The 23,480-nt window shown below is 50.0% G+C and overlaps 1 protein-coding gene across 1 annotated transcript in view; it reads right to left on the bottom strand.

Moving 5' to 3' along the window:
• The window catches only part of Bnip5 (BCL2 interacting protein 5), a 51,978-nt gene that overhangs the window by 26,770 nt on the left and 1,728 nt on the right, over positions 1-23,480 (bottom strand). The window contains exons 3-4 of the mRNA XM_051152509.1: positions 15,397-15,563; positions 7,078-7,169 (exon numbers count right to left, since the gene is read on the bottom strand). Coding sequence (XP_051008466.1) covers positions 7,078-7,169; positions 15,397-15,563 — 259 coding nt within the window. The remainder of the gene's footprint in view (positions 1-7,077; positions 7,170-15,396; positions 15,564-23,480) is intronic.

Below are 23,480 nucleotides of genomic sequence, written 5' to 3'. Positions count from 1 at the left end.
TGGCAACAATCAAGCTCCCACACGAGGTGGTTGGTCTTCTAATGGATTAACCTCACCTGTTCTCACACAAGACCGTTCTGATCCCGCACTTGGGATCATATTAAAAACAGCTTTATCTTTCCTTCAGAGGCCCACTGCTGCCTTCGCGGAGCTTTGTGCCTCTGGGGGACATGACACACATGGCTAGCTCTGACCCTTAGCCCCATAGCATTTCCTTGGTTACTCATTCCTCCTGGGTTGCTTCTCTGGTCCTACTTTCTCTTTCTTCCTGTTTCTCTTTGTTGCTGCTGTTTCGAGATAGGGACCCTGACTGTAGCACAGGCTGGTCCTCTTGCCTCAGCCTCCCCGGTGCTGGGCTCACAGGTCTATCTTACCTCGCCCACTCTGTCCTCACTGTCTGGAACAGTGCCTAGTATATAACAAGTGCAAATAAACAAGTCGCTTCACTTGAAGCTTCATATGACCAGCAGAGCAGAGGAGACACGCACTTTACAGAGACCGGAAGGCAGGTGTCCCCATAGCGACTAGGAGATGAGGGAAGACCCAGTCCCCCCGATGCCTACACACAGGTGGCATCTCTCACCTCATCCATGGACGCTTCTCTTCACTGAGATGCCTGTCCCTCCAGGGCCTGGAGTCTTCCTACCGAGCTTGCCTGGATTGAAGAGTTCAGCTCTGGACCGCAGGCTGCCATACCAACACAAAGGGGCTTTGCGCCACCTGGTGGACATGACTTTAAACTGCAGGCCTCTCCTTGAAGAGCGAGTGTCCCTCTATCCGATGTCCGGCATCCTCCTGTCGCTGCATCCACTGCCCTCATCCCTCTTTTGGGAGTCCTGCGACACTCATAAAGGCCATGTTCCTCCTCTGGCATCTCCCAAGCAGAATTCCCAGCACCACCTGGACCCCTATTGGCTCCTGGAAACCTTATTGGGCCCAAGACAGCTGCTTTGTTTTTCCTACGTAAGCGAACAACACTGTCCAAGCCAAGGTGCAGGCCGATTGTACGCTCACCATTATATACCATACAACGTAAGAGCAATTAACTTGCAATCCCAGGGACTTTTCTTTTTTCTCAGAAAGAATAAAAGAAAAACAAGGGGCTGGAAAGATGGCTCAGCAGTTTAAGAGTACTGCCTACTCTTTCAAAGGACCCAGGTTCAGTTCCCAGCACCCACATGGCAGCTCATAACTGTCTGTAACTCCAAGGTTGGACACCCTCACACAGACATACATGCAGGCAACACACCAATGCATATAAAATAAAATAAAAAGAGAGAGGAATGGGAGGATACAAGAGATGGGATAACAATTGAGATGTAATATGAATAAATTAATAAGATATATTTTAAAAAAGAAAAGAAAGAAAAACAAAAAAAACCCAAACAAACAAAAATTGAGTCCAGGGCAGCTGAGCCTCCTACCCTCTGCAGCTGGTGAGAAGTGGAACTGTATGGCTGCCTGTGCTCTGACATCAAGAGTTGTTACGGGGAAGCAAGGAAAACATTCTCCACTCCTCAGAGAGGGTGTGCGTGCAGCTCAGTGCAGTGGGGGCCCTGGTTTGCTAAGGGTAGGTGCAGGCCTGGAGTGGGATGTTCTGGGGTTCTCTCTGTTGCTGGCATGAAGACCACCAGCAAAAGTAATTTGGACAGGAAAGGGTTTATTTGGCTTACATGTTTCTGGTCACCCTGTGGGGGAAGCTGAGGCAGGCACCTGGAGGCAGAAACCTGGAGGCAGGCACCTGGAGGCAAGAACTGAAGCTAAGACCACAGAATAGTGCTGCCTCCTGGCTTTCTCTCTTTATGCCTTGCTCAACCTGCTCTCTTATGCAACCCAGGACCATCTGCTCAGGTGTAGTGCCACCCACAGGGGACTAGTCCTCTCACATCAATCACCAATCAAAAAAAAAAAAAAAAAAAAGCTCCACACCCCAACCCAGACATGCCTACAGGCTGATCTGATTGATGGAAGCTTCTGGCTTCGTGACAAAAATCTAATCAGGACTTGGAGGCTGGCATGTGGAGTGGGGGCAGGGTGGGGATGAAGACAGAGGTGGAGGCACAGTATGTGCAGATAAGGGTCTCGGGCTGCCAACTACACTTTTATAAGAGTTGTAGTTGGGCATGGTGGTGCACGCCTTTAATCCCAGCACTCGGGAGGCAGAGGCAGGTGGATCACTGTGAGTTCGAGGCCAGCCTGGTCTACAAAGCAAGTCCAGGACAGCCAAGACTACACAGAGAGACCCTGTCTTGAAAAAACAAACAAACAAAATAATAAAAATAAAATAAAATAAAAATAAAAAAAGAGTTGTGTGCATGGTCCAGGTCAAGGGGAGGTCCTGGTTGCTAAGCTAGTTCCTACGCACCCTTTTACAGAAGCTCTGGGAAAACATTTGAATAAAAAGCCGGGACACTGTGGTGAGGAAATGGAGACCGAACCAAAGAAAAGCTTTGCTGTGGTTTGGAAGTTCTGGAACCTTTAAGGGGTGGGGCCTAGTTGGGGTCATGGGTCATGGGTCATAGGTCACTGGCCATTGGCAGTGCTCCTCACTGCAGACTGTGGTACTTCTTCCTCCTCCCTGGGCACACCCCAGTACTAGGGGACTGGTTTTAGCCCACCTGCATCTGTTATGATGTGCTGCCCACCACCAGAGGCCTGAAAGTGACATCTCTGCCCAACCACAGACCTGAATGACAAGACAGCGAGCCAGGCTAAGCCCTTTCCCCCCTCTGTTACCTCAGGCTACCCTCACGGTTGTGAAAGACAGCTGTCACCTCTAGAATCCTCCTTGACACAGATGGGCCACCGACATCAGCATGGCCTCCTACAAGAAAAGCCCAAGACATGGCAGGGCCGGCAGGGTGAAGGAAGTACTAGAGGAGCTGGAGAGACCGCTCATAGGGCCGGGCGTGGTGGCGCACGCCTTTAATCCCAGCACTCGGGAGGCAGAGGCAGGCAGATCGCTGTGAGTTCGAGGCCAGCCTGGTCTACAAAGTGAGTCCAGGCTAACATGGAGAAGCCCTGTCTTGAAAAACGAGAGAGAGAAAGAAAGGAGAGAGAGAGAGAGAGAGAGAGAGAGCGAGCTGCCGAGACTTGCTGGCTCTGGGTTCAGTGAGAGACTGCCTCAAAGTTTAAAGTGGAGAATGACACCCAATACACATAAATGTGTACCCGCATGCACGGGAGCCCTGCACATGTGCAAACACAGATACTGCGTGTGCACACGCACAGAGACACACACACATATGCACAATTCACACATATACACACTTGCTGTGAATTCAAGAAACCCTGTCTCAAAAAAACAAAAACAAACAAAAGAAAAGAAAAAAAATAAGATCTTTTAAAATAAATAGGGTTGGTGGTAGTTCTCGTGTGTTTTCTTTCTTTCTTTCTTTTTTTTTTTTTTTTTTTGAGACAGGGTTTCTCTGTGCAGCCTTGAATGTCTTGGACTCATTTTGTAGACCAGGCTGGCCTCGAACTCACAGCAGTCTGCCTGCCTCTGCCTCCCGAGTGCTGGGAAAAAAGGCGTGTGCCACCACGCCAGGCTCTTAAGGCACAGACTTTAGCACTGGCAGTTTGAAGCTCTTTCATGAGCAATCTCCATATGTACACCTGTGGTGCCAACCCTGGGACCAAACTCTAGAAACTCCCAGAGCCCAGAAAGCTCTTGTGTCCTTTCCTGTGTCACACAACACACACAGACACACACAAACTAATAAATAAATAAATAAAATCTAAGAAAATATAAAACAACAAAAAATTAAAGTTAAAACATGAATAGTACCACCTGGCGCAGAGGAATGTGCCTCTGGTCAGTGACATGAATTAATTACCTGTGTCTCGGTTGCCCATGATGACCAAGTGAGGCTGATGACAACAATCACGGATTGAGGTCACTAAGGGTTGTCACGAGCTGCGGTGACACCATCAAATTAAAGAGCAGTGTCCGGCATCAAGGTACTTTCCAAGATAAACAGACTAGACAACGCTTGTTAAATGCCTGGCACGGGCCCAGGGCATCAGGGCATAGCCAATGCAGGCCAGCGCTGCGGCACCTCTGTACTCCCCAGAACCTCCCACAGTCGGTTACAGCCGGAACCAAACATGGGCTCCCCTTCCCATAGTTAAAACTCCCCAGGGTTCATCGGACACCAGTCCAGAGACAGCTTTCTCTCTCTTAAAACCCTTTTTGTGTGTGCATGTGTGTGTGTGTGTGTGTGTGTGTGTGTGTGTATGGTTTTTGTTTTGTTTTGTTGGTTTTTCCAGACAGAATCTCTCTGTGTAGCCTTGGCTGTCCTGGAACTCGCTTTGTAGACCAGGCTGGCCTCGAACTCACAGAAACCCGCTTGCCTCTGCCTCCCGAGTGCTGAGATTAAAGGCATGCGCCACCACGCCCGGCCACCTTTCCTATTTTTAAGGATTGATTTTTACCACTTTAATGTTATATGTGTGTGTGAGTGCACATCAGTATAGGTGCCTTTGGAGGCTGGAGATGATGGGTGGCCCCAGCTGGAGTTATAGGCAAGTCCAAGTCGTGAGCCACCTGTGACTCTTGGACCTCAGGCCCTCTGGAGTAGCTTCCACCATGGAGCCATTTCTCCAGCCCCCTTTTTTCTTTCTCTTTTTCTTTTTGAGACAGCATCTCCTGTAGCCCAGGTTAGCCTTGAACTTGCTGCCAAGAACATATGTCTGAAACATAGATGAGCAAACACCTTCGTGTCCTTCCGTGTCAGGGTCTGTTGGATGACCTCAAAGCCACGAGGTTGGTCCCAAGGTGACCGTTGCAGAGTGGAGGACATCCCTGAGAGGCGGAAGCAGGAAGTTGACAGAGGGCTGGGGAGCTGCTGAGCAGTGAGGGCACTCGCGGCTCTTGCAGGGGACCTGAGTTCGGTTCCCAGCTCACAGTCACCTCTCACTCCAGCCTCAGGGGGTCCAAGACTTTCATCTAACCCCCACAAACAAACACCAGACATGCATGGCACAGCCCCCACAGACACAAACACTGAAATATGTAAATCTTTGTGGTTTTTGTTTGTTTGTTTGTTTGTTTTTCAAGACAGGGTTTCTCTGTGTAGCCTTGGCTGTCCTGGACTCACTCTGTAGACCAGCTGGCCTCGAACTCACAGGGATCTGCCTGCCTCTGCTCCCCAGTGCTGGGATTAAAGGTGTGCGCCACTGTGCCCAATAAAATAAGTAAATCTTAAGAGAACTAAGCTAGAGGCTGGAGAGATGGCTCAGCAGTTAAGAGCACTGACTGAGTTCAATCCCAGCAACCACATGGTGGCTCACAACCATCTATAATGTGATCTAATGTGCACTGTATACATAATAAATAAATAAACCTTTTTTTTTTTTTAAAGAAAAGAAAAGAAAATTAAGATAGCCGGGCTTGGTGGCATATGCCTTTAATCCCAGCACTTGGGAAGCTGAGGCAGGTGGATCTCTTTGAGTTTGAGGCCAGTCTGGTCTACAAAGAGAGTTCCAGGACAGCCAGGGCTGTTACACACAGAAACCTTGTCCTGAAAAACAAAAACAAAAACAAAAACAAAGAAACAAAAAAAAGAAAACTAAGATAGCACCACCCACCTCCTAAAAAGGAGTGCTAGGGAGGGAGGAGGGTAAGAGAGGTGCACCCCAGGAAGGGCTAGGCAGAGCAGTCACGTGGGGGGGGGGCGGGGGTAGGGGGGGAGCTAAGGGGGAGAAAGGGGCAGGCTGAGGGGCGAGGGGTGCAACAGGTAAAAAAGGTGGCCACAGGGCCAGACCTGGTCAACAAGTGGGCGCCAGCTCACTTAGCTGAGGCTGGGACACTGGGGAAATTTCTGCATCTTGGGGTCCCTTGACATACACTACGCGCTGGTGTACGGTGTTAGCCGTCCTCCTCCGTGGGGTTCTGGGGCGGGGTGGGGGCGGAGCCGTACCTTCTGATGTAACTGTGCACACTCAGATTCCTAGTGTCAGTCCCAGTTTGCTTTGATAAATGCATAGGGTGGGACCCTTTCTATTTTTAGGATCAAGTTATCGGTCTGTTCCTCGTGAGTGCTGCAAGGCAGATGATGTTGTTTACGTGTCTGTCGCCAAAGTGCAGCGTCACTCTGCCTCTGTGTTTACACTCCAAGAGGAGTCAAATGCTGCTTGTGAAATGGGGTCACCCAGGGCAAGGTAAAACCCTGAGGGTGATCCCTAGCCCAGAAAGATCACGAACATCTTCCGCCCCGCCTCTGCCTCCCCGGGCTGCCCCGCCCTCTGCCTCCTCTGCCTCCCTTCCCTACTGACCCGCCCTCCACCCACCCCTCCCCCACCCCGTGTCCGTGCCTGCTTTATGTGGTGTTGAGAATCCGAGCCCAGGGCCTCACACGTGCTCCACAGACCCCCACCACCACCGAGCTATGCCCCCCCCCCCCCGACCTCCTCCTCCGCTGGCCTGCTGGCTGGGGATTTCCAGCTGGCCGGCTTCCAGCTCCTGAAGCTGTCTGGGCAGAGGCCCGAGCTAGTGAAACCAGGAGAGCTGCTTGGCACAGCTCAGGGGGTGTCCCTAAAGGAGTCCCCCCACTGTCTGGCACCCTGAGCAGGGCCGGATGAAGGGCTACGTCCCTCCTCTGTGTCACTCTCCACTGCTGCTTTGTTCTCTGCTCTGGTGACCCTGGTTATCAGTCACCACGGTCCTTTTTCATATGTCACCGCGATTCGCGACCCTTGTAGCTTGGTTCCTACAGACTTTGCTGACGGCCCTTTTTTGGTCACGTCATATTTAGTTCGTCCCCTGTGTGGGAAGTAGGGCATTCGAGGTGCTTCTCCGGGGATGGTGCTCTAGGAAAAGAGGCTTGGGAGCACCCCCACACCAAGTGCACATACTCCAGAAAACACCAGCTATTATTTGTATTGCTCAGGCACCCTGGCTTTCAATAATAAGACGGTGTCAAGCCTTTGTCAGTCTGAAGGGATGGACTTAACCCCGAGCTTCACTGTTATATATCTGTTTCCAAGATGTCGAAGACAACATGGGAGTACAAGAATTCTCTTACTGGGCACTGGCGAGACGGCTTAAGAGCAGGCGTTGCTCTTGGTTCCCAGCACCCACGCCGGGGCAGCTCTAATTCCAGCTCCAGCGATCCGATGCCGTCTTCTGCCTCCTGCTCGTACATGTACAAACCCACAAAAATGGGAGCCTGAGGTGCAGGAGGGGGTAGGGTGGGCAAAGAGTGTAAAGGTCAGAAGTGTGGGGAGCTGATAGTTTTTGTCCCAGCCATCTGCAAGAAGTCCCGCCTCTGTCTGCTGTCGGCCATTTGCCTACTTATTTAGACGTACATGGGAAAGTCAGCCAGTCACCGTGACCTAGTTTCTAAAACAGTTACATGTTTACGAAGGGTCTCAGACATGTCAACAAACGTGAGTCATGGAAGCCTAGACCACAGGCTCAGTTTCAACTGGAGCCCTGCCCACAGGCCCCGCCCACAGGCCCCACCCTGTTGTCTTGCTTCTGGATCCTGAGGGCTCCAAAGAAAGCCCCAGCTGGCACTGTGAGGCTGTTTTAGCTGCACTAGCTCCCCTGACCCCGGGCATGAGGTGACAAGGACACAGACACAACTCTGCATGGTTGGCCTAAGAGTGGATAGAGCCCCCAAGGAGCGTTGTCACCACTCTAGAGGCAGTGGGACCTGGGAGAATGGAGCTGGCAGATGAGATGGACTAAAGTCAGTCGCAAGGAATAGCTAACTCTCTTCAGAGCCTCACACAGAGTTCTAGCTGTATACAATCACGGGGACAAGCCACACGTGGCAAAGCCCTGCCTTTCCACAGAGGCATAAAGCATAGTCCAAACACCTAATTGAGGAACAGCAGCAAGCAATAATGAGTAATCTGAGGTAGACTCTCGCCTGTCCGCTACCCACCTCCCCCCCCCACCCTCCACCCCCAGGGAGCAGGAAAATACATTCCAAGAACACTGTGTTTTGAGGATAGTAGCCACAAGACTCCTCTTGCTTTCTCAGTGTGTTCTCTCAGGGCTTAGCTCTCTTCACCTGACCACGTCTGACAGAGCGTCACCCAGGGCATGCTCTCAGCTGCACATACAGTTTGCACAGGCAGTTGCCTTGTCCCTGATGGCCTGAGAACGCTTTCCAGATTCCCTCCGTGTGTCCATCTTTCTTCCCCAGGCCTCACCAGTGTTTCCAAGGCCTGCTTCTAGGACATCCATCCCAGGCCGCTCAAAAGATGAAAGCCATGTCTCTCTAGAGAGGCGCAAGAGGCCTGGTGGTCATCTCCCAGGGGCTCACTGCTTCCGGTCAACTCCAGGAAGACCTCATTCCTTCAACCAATGTTTAATGAGCTAAGCTTGAGATTGGTCTTACAGAAATATGGTGTCCAGCAGCCTGGCCTACAAAGTGAGTCCAGGATGGCCAAGGCTACACAGAGAAACCCTGTCTCGAAAAACCAATAAAAAAAAAAAAAAAAAGGTGTCCTGGAGCTCCTGGGAGCAATCTAGGAACTTGAACTATTATTATTCTTAGATGTCACGTTAAAATTTCTATGGGGGTGGGGGCTGGAGAGATGACTCAGTGGTTAAGAGCACAGACTGCTCTTCCAGAGGTCCATCTTATCATAAGTGACCTTGGTGGACTGGAATCAGCCCGCTTCAGTTGCTGGAAGTGGAAAGGGTTCCAGCTAATCCCACGAGCTGACAAAGTCATGGGGTGAATTCCATGGCAAGGTCGCAGATGGGGTTCCAGCATGAGGCAGCCCGGCTCACCCATCACAGCCGCGCTGCGGACAGAGGAGCACCACTGGGACTTGTGTCCTGGCGCGTGCCCTTCAGGGGTACAAGCAGGCAGAGCAATGTATATATAATAAATAAATAAATAAATTTTTTTTTTTAAAGTTCTATGGGGCTGGAAGGATGTTTCAGCAGTTAAGAGTGCTTGCTGAACTTGCAGAGGACCCCAGTTCAGTTCCCCGCACCTGTGTCAGGTGGCTCACAGCCCTAGGAGATTCAGTGGCCCTCCATGGGCACTGCACTCATACATACATACAGAGACATGCATAATTAAAAAATAAAATCTTTTTAAAAATTCCATCCTTGTGTTTTTAGTAAATAATCAAAATGTTTCTTTTGGGGGGGTGTTTCAAGACAGGGTTTCTCTGTGTAGCCTTAGCTGTCCTGGACTCACTTTGTAGATTAGGCTGGCCTCGAACTCCCAGTGATCCACATGCCTCTGCCTCTTGAGTGCTGGGGTTAAAGGTGTGCACCACCACCTCCACCCGGCTGCTTTTGATTTTGAAACCACATGAATTCCTATTCAAAGGATTTCAAAATGTATCTTTTTAAGATTTATTTATTTATTATTATGTATACAGTGCTCTGTCTGCATGTACACCTGCAGGCCAGAAGAGGGCATCAGATCACATTATAGATGGTTGTGAGCCACCATGTGGTTGCTGGGAATTGAACTCAGGACCTCTGGAAGAACAGTCAGTGCTCTTAACCTTTGGGCCACCTCTCCAGCCCTCAAAATGTATCTTAACTGTTATTTTATTCTGTGTGCCTTCATGTGTATGCACAGCAGGGACAGGACAACTTTCTGGAATCTGGTCTCTCCTCATGTGGGTCCCTGGGATTGAACTCAGGTCCCCAGACTTGTTGGCAAGCCCCTTTACTGGCTAAGCCATCCGGTCAAGCCAAGAGATTAACAAGATGGAGAACGTTTTGCTTTGGAAAGACAGGGGATGAGTATATGTATACCAATACAAGCAGAAATATGTGAATCCCCCCCTCTGCAAGAGAGGCACACAGAGGTTTTGTGCTCAATAGAATGTTTATTTCACTTTTTCAAAAAAGTAGCACTACATATTAAAACCTCAGAATGTGCACACTCAGAACTTGTAATGACTAACTAACTTGCATCTAGAATGAAGAGAACAAATCCACCCAGCTGAGCCTTCCCGCAACAAAAAACAGTAATGGGTGTAACAGTAATGGGCGTCCCTGACCAGCTGGAAGGTGGACTTGCCGCGCAGACAGGAGGCACTTTGGAGAACACGGGGCTGGAGAGATGTCTGCGGGCCTCAGGGCTGAGGGATAAGGCTCAGGCAAGGCTGGAGGGAACCTCAGAGGTGGGCGTGGGGTGGGGGGCGTTGGCCGGCGAAAGAATGGAATCAATGGGAGCAGAAGGTAGGCCTGGAACAGGTGCTGAGTCCAGCGTGGAAGGGAAGGTGGCTGGACCAGCGCTCAGGTCTGAGGACAGGAGACCCACTTCCTCCCTTCCTCCCAGCTTTGCACGGAAGGAGCTGGGGCCCAAGTTGACCAGGGGAAGTTAGTTGGTCCTCGATGAAGATCCAGACATAGATGACAACTACAGGACCAGACGCTGTGGAAAGGTTCGCATGGGGCCACTCGCGATGTCCTTTGTGTGCCCAGGCCTCCCAGGCCCCTGACTTCTCGGGCTGCCCTCACCATCCTGTCGATCCTGGACATCCAATGAGCAGTTCAGTGAACCAGCGTAGACGCAGACCTTTAGTGGTGGGAGAGGAAGGGGTTGGAGAGGGGCTGGCCCCCACAGTGCCACTCCTGCCCCTCGAGAAGCAGCTGGAGGGCACAGCTTGTCTGTCTGTCCTTTACAGCAAATGGTTGTTCCAGAAAAATCGCAGCAGCACCTGACCTCTCATGAACAGCAGTGCCATGAATGGAACCAGCACGTCCCCGACTTCCTGTGGAAGATGCTGTGTAGAAAGACAGTTGTCTTGTGGGTTAAGCTGCTGATTTGGGGCTGGCAAGATGTCTCAGCAGAGAAAGACACTTGCCAGCAAGCCTAACTTACAACAAGGAGAGGACCAACTCCTGCAAGCTGTCCTCTGACCTCTCCACCTGAGCATGTCCCACCCCCCCCCCTATCCCACCCAATCTCTAACGCAGACAAAAGGAATTGCAAGTTTAATATCCTACAAGATATTAACTCAACCCAGCCCACAGCTAAGTGAGCTACTGAACGTGACCAACTGGCTCCCATAGTATGTTCATGTCCACCACAACCCTTGGGACACTTGCGCATCCTGGCCATCAGATGCACAGATGAGTGAGGAGCAAAGACCAATCCTAGCACAGCTGGGAGGGACAAACGCCCCAGCACTGTCTGTGGGAGGGGTATGAGGGAAGGCTTGCCACCAACACAGACCCATGGGCCTCTTTATGGCTTTGTCTCACTCAAGAAAAGGCCAGGGATGTTGGCCCATGCCTGTCACCTCTGGGGAAAGTTAGGGCAGGAGGCACATGGGGTTTTGGGGAATCCTGGGCTAGGCAGACTCCATTCCCAAAGGAAAAGCAAAGAGTTAGCTGAGCAAGGCTACGGGCTCAGGAGGCAGAGGCCAGTGGATCTCTGAATTTGAGGCTAGCCTGGGCTATAGAGTAAGTTCCAGGACAGCCAGGGCTACAAACAGAAACCTTGTCTTGAAAAACCAAAAGGGGGCTGGAGAGATGACTCAGTGGTTAAAGGCACTGACTGCTCTTCCAGAGGACCGTGGCTCAAATCCCAGCACCCACATGGCAGCTTATAACTGTCTGTAACTCCAAGATCTGACACCCCCACATAGACATACATGCATGCAAAACACCAATGCACATAAAATAAAATTTAAAAAGAAAAACAGGCTGGGCGTGGTGTCACACACCTTTAATCCCAGTACTTGGCAGGCAGAGGCAGGCGGATCGCTGTGAGTTCAAAACCAGCCTGGTCTACAAACTGAGTCCAGGACAGCCAAGGCTACACAGAGAAGCCCTGTCTCGAAAAACCAAATAATAATAAGAATAATAACAAAAATCTAAAAAGAAAAACCAAAAGGAAGAGCAGGCGTGGTGGCACATACCTGTAATCCCAGCACTCAGGGGGCAGAAGCAGGCAGATCACTGTGAGTTTGAGGCCAGCCTGGTCTACAAAGTGAGTCCAGGAAAGCCAGGGTAAAACAGAAAAACCCTGTCTCAAACAAACAAACAAAAAAGAAAAAAAAAAAAAAAAAAAAGAACTAGGAATGCAGCTAGCTCATAGAGCACTTGCCTGGGATGGTGAGACCCTGTGGTCAATACCCAGTGTGTGTCCGGAGGAAGAGCCCATCAGGTGACATAAAGGGCTCTGTCACCCACCTCTCTCTGATTATATGTTTTTCTTTGGGTTCGGTTTTGCTTTTATCCTTTTTAATTTTTATTTTATTTATTTATTTTGGTTTTTCAAGACAGGGTCTCTCTGTGTAGCCTTAGCTTCCTGCCTCTGCCTTCAACTACTTTTCCTTCCTGCAAGGCCAGATTTACTGGGCTTCTGGCCACTCTTCAGAGGAGATGACCACTCCTGCCACTGGGGCTAAGTGGACTTCACTCACACACACACATACACACATACACACACACACACACACACACACACACACACACACACACACACATCCCATCTTGGATGGTCTTACTCAGTTTTCAGTGAACCTGTCCTTCATGCTTCTTGGAGCATCTACATTTCTCTGCTTAAGATTTTTAAAACTTATATGGGTATTTTTAAAATTTATTTGTTATCACTATTAATTCTGTCTATGTATGAGGGGATGTGGGTACCTGCAGAGACCAGAGGTTACTGAATGCTGCTGGAGTTACAAGTGGTTATGAGCCGCCTTGTGTAGGTTCCGGGGGTTGAATTCAAGTCCTCTGGAAGGGCAGTACATGGGTTTTGTTTTGTTTTGTTTTTTAAAGATTTATTTATTTATTATTTATACAGTGTCCTGCCTGCATGCCAGAAGAGGGCACTAGATCTCATTATAGAGAGTTGTGAGCCGCCATGTGGTTGCTGGGAATTGAACTCAGGACCTTTGGAAGAACAGCCAGTGCTCTTACCCTCTGAGCCATCTCTCCAGCACCTTTATGGGTATTTTGTCTGCAGGCATGTCTGTGCAGCACTTGCACGCAATGCCTGCTGACACCAGAAGAGGAAGACAGATCCCATGAAACTGCAGTTGAAGCTGTGAACAGCCATCTGGGTGCTGGGAACTGAACCAGATCCTCTGGAAGAGCAGTGCTCTTAGCCATATCTCCAGTCCCCAGCAGGTGTCACTCTTAAGGCACCACCTCCTTTTCCTCCTGCCTTTTGCTCCCAGACACTTCCTGCTATCTGGTAATTACACTCTTCATTTGCTATTTGTCTCCGTGGGAAGCTGTGAGGTCAAGCTTTAGTCTCTTTTGACCACACCTGTACCTTTGTGTTTTGCTCCTGGCACAAGGCAGGAGCTCCTTCATGACAGATGACCAGATAAGCTAGTGACCAGATCAATTAACGGAAGGCCACCAGCAACAGAATAAGGAATGTGGACTTAGTTCTGCCAGTAACTGAAAAACAAGGGATTTTGACCTTTCTGTACTTGACGTCAGTTAGAAAAACTCAATGCCCATCCCCCTGCAGCACACAGCCATGAGAAAAACCATAGAGTTCTCAGTCTGTAAATCACCAGTGTGCCACTCAGCCACTCCACTGGGTGCCTTAGGCAGGCTGTGCCAATCTGTCTGAAATTCAACTGCCTCCCTCGTCAGGCCCTGCAGTAATTCACAGTGCTGTTGAGACGTACTGGAAGCCTTTCCATTCTCCGAGCAAACTCTGACTTCTCCGTGGCGTTACTATATAACTCAGATCCCAGGGAACAAAGCAATGCCCAATCAGGATAATTTGGTTAAATTTAAAGATTGTGGCCCCAGAAGGACAGTTCCCAGTCCCCAGGAGGGACCCACAGAGGCACAAAGATCCTCATTACGCTAAGAGGCCAGAGTGTGATGCTACTGGGGTTGTTTTGTTTTGCTTGAAACAAAATCTCAAGTAGCCCAGGCTAACCTGAAATTCCCTGTGTAGCTGGGGACGGCCTTGAGTTCCTGATCCTCCTGCCTCTTCTTCCTGAATGCTGGATTACGGGTCTGAGCCACTACCCCTGGCTTCTAAGTATGGTATTCTAAAACTTTCTATGTGTAGAAATGACATGGCCTCGATTTGGGACACAGGAACAAAAACTATATAAAATAAACATGCAGGACAAAAACAAAACCCCACATAACTAAATGCAAACAGATGTTATTTTAAGATGCACAGAACACTTGAAGATGCTTGTTTAAGTGAAAAGAACAAAGTGGGGGGGGGGGCGGGGAAGGTGGCTTGTGAGTCCCTTACTGGACAGTTTTAATAAGCTTTTCTCTACACAGCTCCACGAGCAGCATGGCCATTTGATTGATAAACACCAGAGGCAGATACAAGTGTCACTGAGCCAGATTTGAAACCATTACAGTCGCTTAAGCTTTGAAGTAGGCGAGACTTCACCATTTTAAAGCCAAACCTAAGAGGTTAGTTTTGTTTCTAGACAGGGTCTTACTATGTAATCCTGACTGACCTGGAACTCCAAGTGCAGACCAGGCTGCCCTTGAACTCACAGAGATCCACCTGCCTCTGCCCCCCACCAAGTGCTGGGGTTAAGGTGAAGCCAGACATGACGGCATATGTCCCTGTTGACCCAGTACCTGGGAGGCAGAAGCAGGGTGACGGGCTGCCAGGTCTACAAAGTGAGTTCTTGGCCTGAGTTACGAGCACTCGGGCGGCAGAGGCAGGCAGATCACTGTGAGTTCGAGGCCAGCCTGGTCTACAGAGTGAGTCCAGGACAGCCAAAGCTACACAGAGAGACCCTGTCTCAGAAAAAAAAAAAATGAAAGAAAGAAAAAAAAAAAAAAAAAAAAGGAAAGAGAGAGAGACACACAGATGGGGTTGGTGGTGCCTCCTTTTGGCTTCTGAGGTATTATTGGGGCTTGCCCTTCGGGATTTGACTCCAGGGTTACAAAATTTTGAAGGAAAGGTTGGGCGTTGTTTACATTAAGACAAGGATGTCAGTAGAAGCAAGGGTACTAATTAAGGAGCCTAGATGGATCGAGGGGCAAGAAGGTGGCTCCAAGGGACAGCACCTCACCCCCACTCACCCCTGCTCCTGCCATGGGGCCTCTGTGACCACTCTCCACTACCAATCTGGGGGAGCACTAAGCTTGCTGCGGGCTTCATCGCCCCCAAGGGTGCAGGCAATACCATCAGCCTGCCCTGGATTCTTTTACTATCTCTCGCTGACACCAGTGGTGCTGCCTTGTTTGTCCCTCTACCTGACACAAGCTATAGAGTCGCTGGAGAGGAGGGAGGCTGGGTTGAGAAGCACCTGCTGTTCTGAGATGCGGATGATGAGCATCCTTGGACCACCGTGTGTGAGGTATAGCTTTGAGACCAGGTGCTGGCTTTTACCTCCAGGGTCATAGCTTGCAGGTACAATGTGTGGTGAGCTAGACATTAATTCCCGAGTTCTCATCATTTCTGGGTACCCTGGCTGCCTGGCAGCCGTTGATCTCTCGCCTACCTGGCCAGGTCCCTGCTGGGGACTCGGGGGTCTTACCTCCTGAATCATCCTGTGGTTGACACTGTCCCCAATGCGTCTCAGCTGCATGGTCACCGTCCAGGTTTCTTCCGGTTGGTGACGGTTCTGGCCGGTGTCGTTCTCTTTAGGCTGAGAAGGTGGACTGTGACCTGCAAGGACAGAGGCGCTCAAGAGACAGTGGTTGGCTTTGCAAAGCCGCCTCCAGCAGCTCAGAACCGTCTCAGCTAGCGCCGTGTGTGTGTGTGTGTGTGTGTGTGTGTGTGTGTGTGTGTGCGCGCGCGCGCGTGCGTACACTGGCACACAGGCTGTGCGTGGCATAAGCAGGTTTATTCCCTCTTCCCTTCCTATGAATTAGGGGTGTGGGTCAAACCACTTGTAAGGGTTTGACAGGCAGCAGCAGCTAGCAGATCTTATGGTGGGCCCCGAACGACTGGATCAGAACCTGTTTTTGTTTTTTGTTTTTCATTTACTGTCTCACCCAGAGAGACCTGCAAACTTGCTTTCAGCACCCACAGACCGCTTTTAAGCAACACAGAGTGTCAACGTCTCATGGAGCTTTGGGAATCTTGTAAAGAATAAAATTCAATAAAGAATCCCCAAACCAGCCGGGTGTGGTGGCGCACGCCTTTAATCCCAGCACTTGGGAGGCAGAGGCAGGTGGATCTCTGTGAGTTTGAGGCCAGCCTGGTCTACAAAGTGAGTCCAGGACAGCCAAGGCTACACAGAGAAACCTTGTCTCAAAACAAAACAAAACAAAAAAACAAAAACAACAACAACAAAGAATCCCCAAATGTTTCAGGAGTAGGGAAGAGATGTAAACTATGGCTGCGGGGGCTTGAGGGATGGCTTAGCGGTTAAGAGCACCGCCGCTTCTCATGGCGAACCAGGGTTAATTCCCAGATCCCAGATGGCAGCTCACAAAAGCCTTTAACTCCATTTCTGGGGGGATTTGACGCCCTCTTCTGGCCTCTCCTGGCATCACACACACACACACACACACACACACACACAAACACACACACACACAGTGGTAGACAGATATGCGGGCAAAAAAGGGCTACTGTGGGCGTGGTAGCGCACGCTGTAGTCACAGCACTGCAGGAGGCAGAGGCAGGCGGATCTCTGTGAGTTGGAGGCTAGCCTGGTCTACAAAGTGAGTCCAGAACAGCCAAGGCTACACAGAGGAACCCTGCCTCGAAAAATAAAACAAAATAGTAGTAGTAGTAGTAATAACAACAACAGCAATAATAATAAAGTTAAAGTGGCTACTGACTGGACGGGACTTCGGTGCCAGACTCCCAAGGCCAGAATTTCTCAGAGAAGCACTTGGGTTTTTACACTGTTCCGTGGGGCTCTCAGCAACCTCCGCCTTACCCCTGCTGCAGCCCGGAGGTTCCTGCTCCAACCGCTAAGAGGCCCACGCTCCAGCCAGCACTTCCGTATAGATCACGTGGCCCCCACCCCAAAGGAAGTACCAAGGCGGAGCTCCCTCGCTCCCTCTCTCCCTTACCTCCCTCCCTCGCTCCCTCCCTCCCTCGCTCTCCCTCCCTCCTTCTCTTCCTTTCTTCTACCTCCTCCTCTTTACTAATTTTTTCAGTCTTCCTTTTCCTTCTCATTTTTCACTTTCTCTTGTCTCTTTTTAAGATGCATTTTCTTTTTAATTGCGCACGCGTGCATGAGTGCGTGCGTGCATGCGTGTGTGTGTCTGTGTGTGTGTGTGCGCGCGCGATGTGTGTTACAGGTGGATGCTGGGAACTGTTCATCTGCCTTCTTTCAGTTTTGTTTTAGTATTTTCCAAGACACGGCTTCACTGCATAGCCCAGGCTGGCCTTGAACTCATAGAGATCCTCCTGCCTCTGCCGCCAGAGGGTTAGGATTAAAGGCGTGCGCCACCACCGCCCTGTTTCATCTCCAGTCTTAACCTCCGAGCCCTCTAGAATTTACAAGCGCCTTTACCCACTGAGCCGTCTACCCAGCCTTCCTGAAGACAAAGTTACGGAAAGGTGAATGCGCACTGGTGCGATGGCAGACACCTTTAATTCCAGCTCTCAGGAGGCACAGGTAGGAGAATCGATGAATTCTACGCCAACTCGGCCTACACAGGGAATCCTGGCTGGATAGAGTTACAAAATAAGACAATGTCCAAAAAAATGAAAAATTTTTTTTTGGTTTTGCAAGACAGGGTTTCTCTGTGTAGCCTTGGCTGTCCTGGACTTTCTTTGTAGACCAGGCTGGCCTGGGACTCACAGCGATCCACCTGCCTCTGTCTCCCCAGTGCTGGGATTAAAGGTGTGCGCCACCATGCCCGGCATCACTGAAGTTTTTAAATTAGTTTTTCTCTCCAATGGTTCAGGGCTAATAGAAACTATGAGACTTAGTATAGAGAGGCAGTTGGGTATTTTTTGCAAAGAGAGGAGCGAGTTTACCACTTGGAGTTAATTTTTATTTTTAAAGAATTTATGATTTGATTCTGAGTATGTCGGGTGCAGTGCCCTTAGGGGCCACATGAAAGAGGATTCTAGTTTCCTTGGAATAGACTCTATTGAGGATAGTGGCGGGACCAGACCCAGTCCTCTGCAAGAGCAGCCAGTGCTCTTAACCACTGAGCCATCTCTCTAGTGCCTCGATTTGTTTCATTTTTTAATTTTTTTGGTTTTTCGAGACAGAGTTTCTCTGTCTAACAGTCCTGGCTGTCCTGGATTCACTTTTGTAGACCAGGCTGGCCTCAAACTCAAAGCGATCCTCCTGCCTCTGCCTCCCGAGTGCTGGGATTAAAGGTGGGCACCACTAGGCCCGGCTTTTTAGCGCCTTAATTTTTAAGCAGTGTCCAAGTTTATGTTCCCAACACCAATTTAAATAAAGCACAAACAAAGTGAAATATTCATCTGAGCCTGCCGCTAACCCCTTACCTCTGTTCCTTGGCATAGCTGGGACTGGCCGTCAGCTGACAAGTCGGGTCAGGTACGTCTCCCGAGCAGTTGTTTTCCCAGTGGTGACTGGTAACAATTTGTTACTTTGAAGATTGTACTCAGAGCTTCTTTAGGTTTCTAAACAATGCTACCGTGTGAGGGGTTTGTTGTTTTCCCTGTTGGAAAATACATCTTTGCTGGGCGTGGTGGCGCACGCTTTTAATCCCAGCACTAAGGAGGCAAAGGCAGGCGGATCGCTGTGTTTGGAGGCCAGCCTGGTCTATAAATCCAGTCCAGGACACAAGGTTACAGAGAGAAACCCTGTCTTGACCCCCACCCACCCCCGAAAAAAAGGAAAGAAAGAAAGAAACAGCCTCAGTGTGTTAAGTGAACAACCATGCTTTAATATGAGTGACTTTTTCCACAAACATGACAAACATGGGTCCTGTCCGTGGTGGGTACCCTTAAGTGGTTTTCTTTTTTTGTACATTTTATTTCATATATACATTGTTTTGCCTGCATGTATATGTATGTGCACCACATGGGTTCAGCGCCCTCAGAAGGGAAAGAGGATGTCAACTCCCCTAGGACTGGAGTTCCAGATGGTTGTGCCTCCATATGGGTGCTGGGATCTGAACCTGGGTCCTTTGAGCGAGTAGTCACTGCTCTTAACCCCTGAGCATCTCTCCAGCCCCCTTAGGGTAGTTTCCAGTTTTCTTTTCTGTTGTTGCTGGTTTTTCTTTTTCTTTTCTTTTTGTTTGTTTGTTTTTGTTTTTTGAGACAGGGTTTCTCTGTGTAGCCTTGCCTGTCCTGGACTCACTATGTAGACCAGGCTGGCCACGAACTCACAGCGATCCGCCTGCCTCTGTCTCCTGAGTGCTGGGATTAAAGGTGTGCGCCACCATGCCCGGCTTTGTATAGTGAGTTCTAAGCCAGCCTGGGAGGCCGTGCGTTGAGAGAGACCCTTTTGTCATTGCTCACCAAGGCAGCTGCCACAGCCCCAGTGACTAGAACTCAAAGAGAAGCAGGCCAACGGTGATTCCCAGAGTGGGGTTGGGGGGGCTCCCACCTCAGGATGAGGGGTTCAGACAGCCCCTCATGCTGTACCTGGCATGTGTATCTCTGTGTCTCTCCAGAAGGCACCGCCACAGCTGCCCATTTCTAGAAGGTTCCATCCCCAGCAGGCTTGGTCGCCACAAGCTCCATGTCCCATCCCTCTGCCAGGGAGATCTCCATGGGATAAAAAGCCAGGGCCCAGCACCTTAGGGTGATGTCTGCTTCAGGTCTGGGGTATCAGTCACATTTGTTTGGGGCGAGGTGGGGGAGCACGCTGCAGTTTATCCTCTTGAGAAGCCACTTGACACACTTGCCCAGAGAGATGGCTCTGTAGGCCTCAGCAATGCCTGCCCACTTGCGCAGGGTGAGCTAAGGCCCCTGGGCAGCAGTGGTCCAGGTGCGCAAGTCCTCCTTCAGGTCCTCACAGGCGGATAGCGTGTAGGCAGAGAGGAGATGCTGCTGGGGTCCACAGCACAGTGGATCAGCCACTGCAGGGTGTGAGCCATGGCTCGCTGTGGTTGTAATGACCCAACAGAGTCTGCGGGTCCCTATGACACTCCAGGGAAGCCTGCCGCTCCACGTGGCATGGTCATGGCTCAGTGACTGACACCTGTGAAGCTTCCCCGGCTGGGTGCTGGGACATTGCAGGGTGAGGGCTGGGGACAAGGGCTAGGTCAAGGCCTGGGTTACTGAGAGCAGCGGGGGGGGGGTGGGTGGGGGCATGGGCAGTGCACAGAGCCCCCATAAGCGTACGCAGACCTTGAAATGGCAGTTCCTCTCTGGGGACTCCAATGCTGTGGGTATGTGGACCCAGTGGCCCTGAGTAGCTTTCGGCAGAGTGAGCACGACATTGGGAAACCAGGGTTCCCTTTTGTGAATTAAGTCCCCAGAAAGTGGCTCCAGGACCATTTTATTAGCATTGGAGGAAAAGCAACAACAACAAAACCAACAAACAAAAAACAGGGCATCCGAGTTGTAAATTTTCACAACTGCGGGGGGGGGGGGGGGGGGAGAGGAAGGAAATTGTGGTTTTGAGTTAGGGCCAGCTATGGAGGTCACAGCTGCAGAAAGGTAGGGGCAGGTGTTGTTCCAAAAACCAGTGGTGAACCCTAGATACCAGGGCAAGCAAGATGGCTTATAATTGGATGTATACTCAAAGAGCTGGAGGCGGGGGTCGAGTGGGGGGGGGGGGGGGGAATGCATCACCCCCTCCCCTGCTCTGCCTCCTTCTTCTCCACTGGTCTCTATGCAGCTCTGGCTGTCCCAGAAAATTCACTGCGTACACCAGGGATGGTTTCAAATCCTAGAGACCCACCTGCCTTTCCCTTCCAAATGCTGGGATTAAAGGGTAGGCTGGGAAAGTTACATTTTTGACTTGTAAAAGCAAGCAGGCTTAGCAATGGAAAAAAACTGCCCTTGGGCCTTTGGTGGTAGAGGATTTTTTTTTTTTTTTTTTTTTGAGAAAGGGTCATTTGTAGCCTAGACTGGTCTTGAACTTACTATACTGTAGGGTCTGGCCTTAACCTCCAGATCCACCTACCTTCTACTGCCTCAGTCCTGGGGTCCCACAGTGAAGCCCAGGTCTCTTAGGATGCAGATGCTTCCTATAGTGCACGTGTTAGACATGACATTTTCGACAGAGGAGAGCAAGTGATCTCCTCAAGGACCTTGAGCTGCTGAGGGGCAGAACTGCTAAGCCTCAGCGGCAGCCTGCTAGAGTTCACATCTGCCTTCTTTTTGAGACTGCTCAAATCCCCATAACTGTCTGTTGGTAAAGACGTTTTGTTGTTCCAGGATTGGGACTTATTTACTTAGAGACAGGGTCTTGAGTATCCCAGAGTGGCCTCAAACCCAGTAGGTAGCCAAGAACTTTGTGGCCTCCTACAGTGGCTCTGAACGGCCAAAAGCCTGAAGTTTACTGCCGCTAGTCCTAGTTTGACAAATGTTCAGTTGAAAGCTTGCAAACTTGCTTTCCGGCTGCGATGCAGTCTATTTAAAACTCGTATAAGGTAGGTGATGGAGAGATGGCTCGCACTTAAGAGCGCTGTGCTGCTCTTCCTGAGGACCCTAGTTCAATTCACAGCACCCATGTGGTGGGTCACAGTTGTCTGTAACGGTAATTCCGGGGGATCTGGTGCCCTCTACAGGCACTGCAGGCACCTAGTGCCTGCATAGACATACATGTCTACACATAAAATAAAAGGAAAAGTAATTTAAAAATAAACAAATATTTCAAAAAGCATATACAACCACAATTGACTGGGCTATATTAAAAAAGAGAGACCCGATGGGTGTGGTAGCACACGCCTTTAATCTCAGCACTCGGGAGGCAGAGGCAGGCAGATCGCTGTGAGTTCAAGGCCAAAGTGGTCTACAGAGCGAGTCTACACAGGGAAACCCTGCCTCAAAAAACCAAAAGAGAAAGAGAGAGAGTGAGACAGACTGACAGACAGACTGACACAGACAGAGAAAGGAAGAAACTCATATAAGGTAACAGCCTTCCCAGTATTCAGTATTGGGTTTGAGAAGAAGAGCATTACATGCACAGACATGAGCTATTGTATGTAGCTGGCTCATGGCCGGGACTCGAGGGAACTAGTAACGAGAGCAAGGAGAGATAAATACTTACTCTTTTACACAGCCTCCAACAAAGCCTGGGGAACTCATTCCACGTTTCCTGCCTTCCCCTTTTCAACTCCCCACAGGCCTTTGGCTTGCAGAGTTCAGCTCGATTCCGGACGCTCCAGCTGAGCACCCTGTGGGCTCCTGACCAGTCGACACTCAGAGCTCATGCCCTCTTCAGAAGTATAATGCTCGCCCTGTTTGTAAGTTGCTCTCCGGGCTACCCTTTGTCACTGGAAACTCATCTTTTTATTTATTTATATATTTACCTATATCTGACTAATTTTATGCGTATGCCTTTGGCCTGTGTTCGTGCAGGAGTCCATGAGGGTCAGACGAATCATCGGATCCCCTGGGACAGGAGTTACAGATGGTCGTGAGCAGCCCTATATGGGTGTTGGGAATTGAACCCGAGTCCTCTGCAAAAGCAGCCAGTGCTCGTACTGGCTGAACCAACCATCTTTCTAGCCTCTACCTCATATTTATATATATATTTATTCTTTTATTTTGTTTTGGTTTTGGTTTTTCGAGACAGTGTTTCTCTGTGTAGCCTTGGCCATCCTGGACTCACTTTGTAGACCAGGCTGGCCTCAAACTCACAGCGATCCGCCTGCCTCTGCCTCCCGAGTTCTTTTGTTTTTTGAGACAGGGTTTCTCTGTGTAGCCCTGGCTGTCCTAGACTCACTTTGTAGACCAGGCTGGCCTCGAACTCATAGAGATCTACCTCCCGAGTGCTTGGATTAAAGGTGTAGGCTACACCACCTGGCAATCTGGTTTTGTTTTCTTTTGTTTTTCTTTCTCTTTCTTTCTTTTTTTTTTTTTTTTTTCCGGTTTTTCGAGACAGGGTTTCTCTGTGTAGCCTTGGCTGTCCTGGACTCGCTTTGTAGACCAGGCTGGCCTTGAACTCACAGTGATCTGCCTGCCTCTGCCTCCCCAAGTGCTGGGATTAAAGGTGTGAGCCAGGACACCTGGCTTTGTTTTTGTTGTTGTTGTTGGTGGTGGTTTGTGTGTGTGTATGTGCATTTATTTTTCTCTTTAAATAACTTAACTAGACTGTTTGGCCAGCAAGCCCCAGGGGTCTTGTAGTCTCTAGAGCTGAGTGCAAGCATGTGCTGATGCACCTAGCTTTCGGCAGATCCAAACTCAGGTCCTCGTGCTTGCAAAGCGACCATTTCACCAGCTGAGCATGGTGGTAAATATGTGTGATTTTAGTAGTCCGGGGGTTGAGGCAGGAGGATTGCCACACAGTATGAGTCCAGCCTAAGCTACCTAGTGAGTTCCAGTCCAGCCTGGGTTATAGAGTTAGACTTTGCCTCTATATAAATGAGTAACAGGAAAAGTAACGTGAGAACTGGGGCAGTCGGCCTGGTTTGGCATCCTACGAACACTACCCGGTCACTTAATAGCCTGGGCCACTGCTTGTTTATGTCTTGTTTTCCTTATGTAAATCTGGATAATAAAACCTCCCTCCTGCCGGGG

Source organism: Acomys russatus, chromosome 11 (genome assembly GCF_903995435.1).
Source record: "Acomys russatus chromosome 11, mAcoRus1.1, whole genome shotgun sequence".
NCBI classification, from domain to species: Eukaryota; Metazoa; Chordata; class Mammalia; order Rodentia; family Muridae; genus Acomys; species Acomys russatus.
This window is presented reverse-complemented; position numbering and strand designations above follow the sequence as displayed.